Source organism: Schistocerca cancellata, chromosome 11, assembly GCF_023864275.1.
Source record: "Schistocerca cancellata isolate TAMUIC-IGC-003103 chromosome 11, iqSchCanc2.1, whole genome shotgun sequence".
NCBI classification, from domain to species: Eukaryota; Metazoa; Arthropoda; class Insecta; order Orthoptera; family Acrididae; genus Schistocerca; species Schistocerca cancellata.
In genome coordinates, this window is record NC_064636.1 from 167,172,946 (window position 1) to 167,176,469 (window position 3,524).

General features: G+C 45.1%; 1 protein-coding gene across 1 annotated transcript; it reads left to right on the top strand.

Annotated features, from left to right (window-relative positions):
* Positions 1 to 1,325: 1,325 nt before the first annotated feature.
* LOC126108405 (sugar transporter SWEET1-like) lies at positions 1,326 to 1,787 on the top strand. The gene has a single exon (XM_049913614.1). It carries the CDS (start codon positions 1,326 to 1,328, stop codon positions 1,785 to 1,787), a length of 462 nt encoding a protein of 153 aa, XP_049769571.1.
* The last annotated feature ends 1,737 nt before the right edge of the window (positions 1,788 to 3,524 follow it).

Genomic DNA, 3,524 nt, shown 5'->3' on the forward strand with positions numbered 1-3,524 from the left:
AGCCGTTACGTGTTGTCAACGACGCACTGTACAAGCTGGCAGTGGCTCCATAATTCTGTGGGCAGTGGGGCAGTGTTTGCGTGGCATGGACTGCGTCCTCTTGACCAAGTGATCCGATCGTTGACTGGAAATGGTTATTTTTGGCTACTTTGAGACCATTTGCAGACTTCATGTTTCCTAACAGCAACGGAATTTTTATGGATGACAATGCACCATGTCATCAGGCTACAGTTGTTCACGATTGAGTTAAAGATTGTTCTGGACAGTTCGAGGGAATGATTTGGCAACCCAGATCGCCCAATATGAACCCCATCGAAAATTTATGGGACATTATCGACAGGTTAGTTCATGCACAAAATTTTGAAGTCGCAACATTTTCGCAATTATGGATGGTTGTAGAGGTGTCATGGCTCAGTATTTCTCCAGGGGACTTCCAATGACTTGTTGAATCCATACCACGTCGATCTGCTGTACTACTCTCCGAGCAAAAGGAGACTGGACACGATATCAGGAGGTATCCCATGACTTTTGTCATCTCACTGTAGAGCATAAGCGTCACACACGCTTGCAACAAGTGACAAATTAGCTATTGCATAGTTTTGCCTCAGTACCAGTTATCATATGGAGGATAACAACACGAATATTGTGGTATGGACTTCCAGGTATTGAGACAGTGGTATTAAGGAAGCAAGCTCAAATTAATTTAGCAAGTCAAATCATAAACAGAGATGATGGATTTTGGTAGCTGCTCACTCGTTGATAATTATTATTCATGTCGGTCATCTTTGGTTATGTGGTGGTGCTACCTGTTTACGGTGTGTGTGTGTGTGTGTGTTTTGTCTTTCCACATATGCTGGCTTATGGCTTTTCTCTGGTGTAGCCCACCTACGAAGGGTTTAAATTTCCTTGCCCAGAACCCTCTCATTGCATTTTGAAGATGCCACTCAGCTGCATCCCCATAAGCTGTCTGGACATTTAATTCCCTTATAGAATCGTAATTTTCATGTGGTTAACTGTAGAATACTAGGTACCAGACTATAGTGTTGAGAGAATACTGTAGCTAACTACATGTATCCTTCCACAGTTGAGCTGTGAAGACCAGAGTTTGGAACAGAGAGCACGGAATGCCACTCTCGGACTATAAAGATTTGGTGGGCACCGTGGCCAGCTATGCTGCCATCGCCCAGATGCTCTCTGGCACCATCGTGTGCCGCAACTTCGCTCGCCAGGGCACCACACGTGGCATGCCCCCGACCATGTTCGTCATGGGTGGCACGCTGGGCGTCGTCATGGTGGAGTTCGCCCGCATCGTGAAGGACGCGGCGATGCTGCGCGCCAACCGCGCCATCATGCTGCTCAACCTGGGCTACCTGGCTTGCTACTGGTACTACTGTGACGACCGGCCCCTGTTCTACCGAACACTGACCAGAGCCACCGTCCTGGCTGCGGGTCTGCTCACCTACGCCCGGCTCGAGGACCCCGCGGTGGTCGAGTTCCGGTTCGGTGCGATCCTCACTGTGCTGTTCTTCTTCCTAGTCGCCTCACCACTCTTCTCACTGAGAGAGATCATCAGGACCAGGAACAGCATCAGCATACCACTGCCGATGGTCCTCTCGGGTACCGTTGTAACCCTACTGTGGCTGCTTTATGGGGTGATGATTGGAAGTGCTTTTCTGATTTTCCAGAATGTGATTGTTTTGGTCTTATCAGTGGCCCAGTTGGGTCTGGTTATCATTTACCCGAGGACTCTGCCACCTGAGGAGAGCAAAGGCATTGACTATCTTTGATAACTGTGCTCAACTGACTGTCTGACAACTTTGTGTTTGATGATACAACTGTAGTATTCTGTCTTCCTACTTTTTTATACAGATTGTTTGCTAATAAAATGTTGATCTGGAAATATTTTTTTCGTCACAGCTTCATTGCTAATCTTGACAGATGTTGGGTCTCAGCAGAGTACAGCGCATGAGTATTTTAAATGACTCTTGATGATAATTTCTAATGATTTCTCAAGGGTTACCAGAGTTGGAGATACATACGAAGAAAGAGAGGTTGTACACAGAGTCTAAAAGATCTAGGTTATCTACTTTAATCGACAGTATTACTGGCAGAATAAATCAACTCTAGTACTATTCAACTACTAGTTAAGTAACCTTCTCATTCACGTTCACAATGATGTAGTGACCCACTCAGTGACTAAGTAGCTCTATTCAATGCTGTGTCAATCTCAAAGTCCACTACTTCAGTTGTTAGTATATAAATGATTATGTATTCATATATATATGGTGGTCCATTGATAGTGACCAGGCCAAATATCTCACGAAATAGGCATCAAACGAAAAAACTACAAAGAACGAAACTTGTCTAGCTTGAAGGGGCTCAGACGATTATCAACTGCGTTCTTTTAAATAGGAACCCCCATTTTTTGTTACATATTCGTGTAGTACCTATAGAAATATGAACGTTTTAGTTGGACCACTTTTTTAGCTTTGTGATAGATGGCGCTGTAATAGTCACAAAGGTATAAGTACGTGGTATCACGTAACATTCCGCCAGTGCGGACGGTATTTGCTTCGTGGTACATTACCCGTGTTAAAAAGGACCGTTTACCAAGTGCGGAAAAGGTCGATATCGTGTTGATGTATGGCTATTCTGATCAAAATGCCCAACGGGCGTGTGCTATGTTTCCTGTTCGGTATCCTGGACATCATCCAAGTGTCCGGACCGTTCGTCCGATAGTTAAGTTATTTAAGGAAACAGGAAGTGTTCAGCCACATCAACCGCGACTTGCAACAAATGATGGTGCCCAAGTAGGTGTTTTAGCTCCTGTCGCAGCAAATCCGCATATCAGTCACAGACAAATTGCGCGAGAATCGGGAATCTGAAAAACGTCGGTGTTGAGAATGCTACATCAACATCGATTGCACCTGTACCATATTTCTATGCACCAGTAATTGCATGGCGACGACTTTGAATGTCTTGTACAGTTCTGCCACTGGGCACAAGAGAAATTACGGGACGATAACAGATTTTTTGCACACGTTCTATTTAGCGACGAAGCGTCATTCGCCAACAGCGGTAACGTAAACCGGCAAAATATGCACTATTGAGCAACGGAAAATCCACGATGGCTGAAACAAGTGGAACATCAGCGAACTTGGCGGGTTAATGTAGGGTGCGGCATTACGGGAGGAAGGATAATTGGCCCCCATTTTATCGATGGCAATCTAAATGGTGCAATGTATGCTGATTTCCTACGTAATGTTCTACCGATGTTACTACAAGATGTTTCACTGCATGACAGAATGGCGATGTACTTCCAACATGATGGATGTCCGGCACATAGCTCGCGTACGGTTGAAGCGGTATTGAATAGCAAATTTCACGACAAGTGAGTGGATTGGTCGTCGAAGCACCGGATCTGACGTCCCCAGATTTCCTTCTGTGGGGAAAGTTGAAGGATATTTGCTATTGTGATCCACCGACAACGACTGACAATATGCCTCAGAGCATTGTCAATGCAT

Coding starts and splice junctions, on each gene's coding strand:
- LOC126108405 (XM_049913614.1), top strand. CDS start 1,326: ATGCTGCGCGCCAACCGCGCCATCATGCTGCTCAACCTGGGCTACCTG.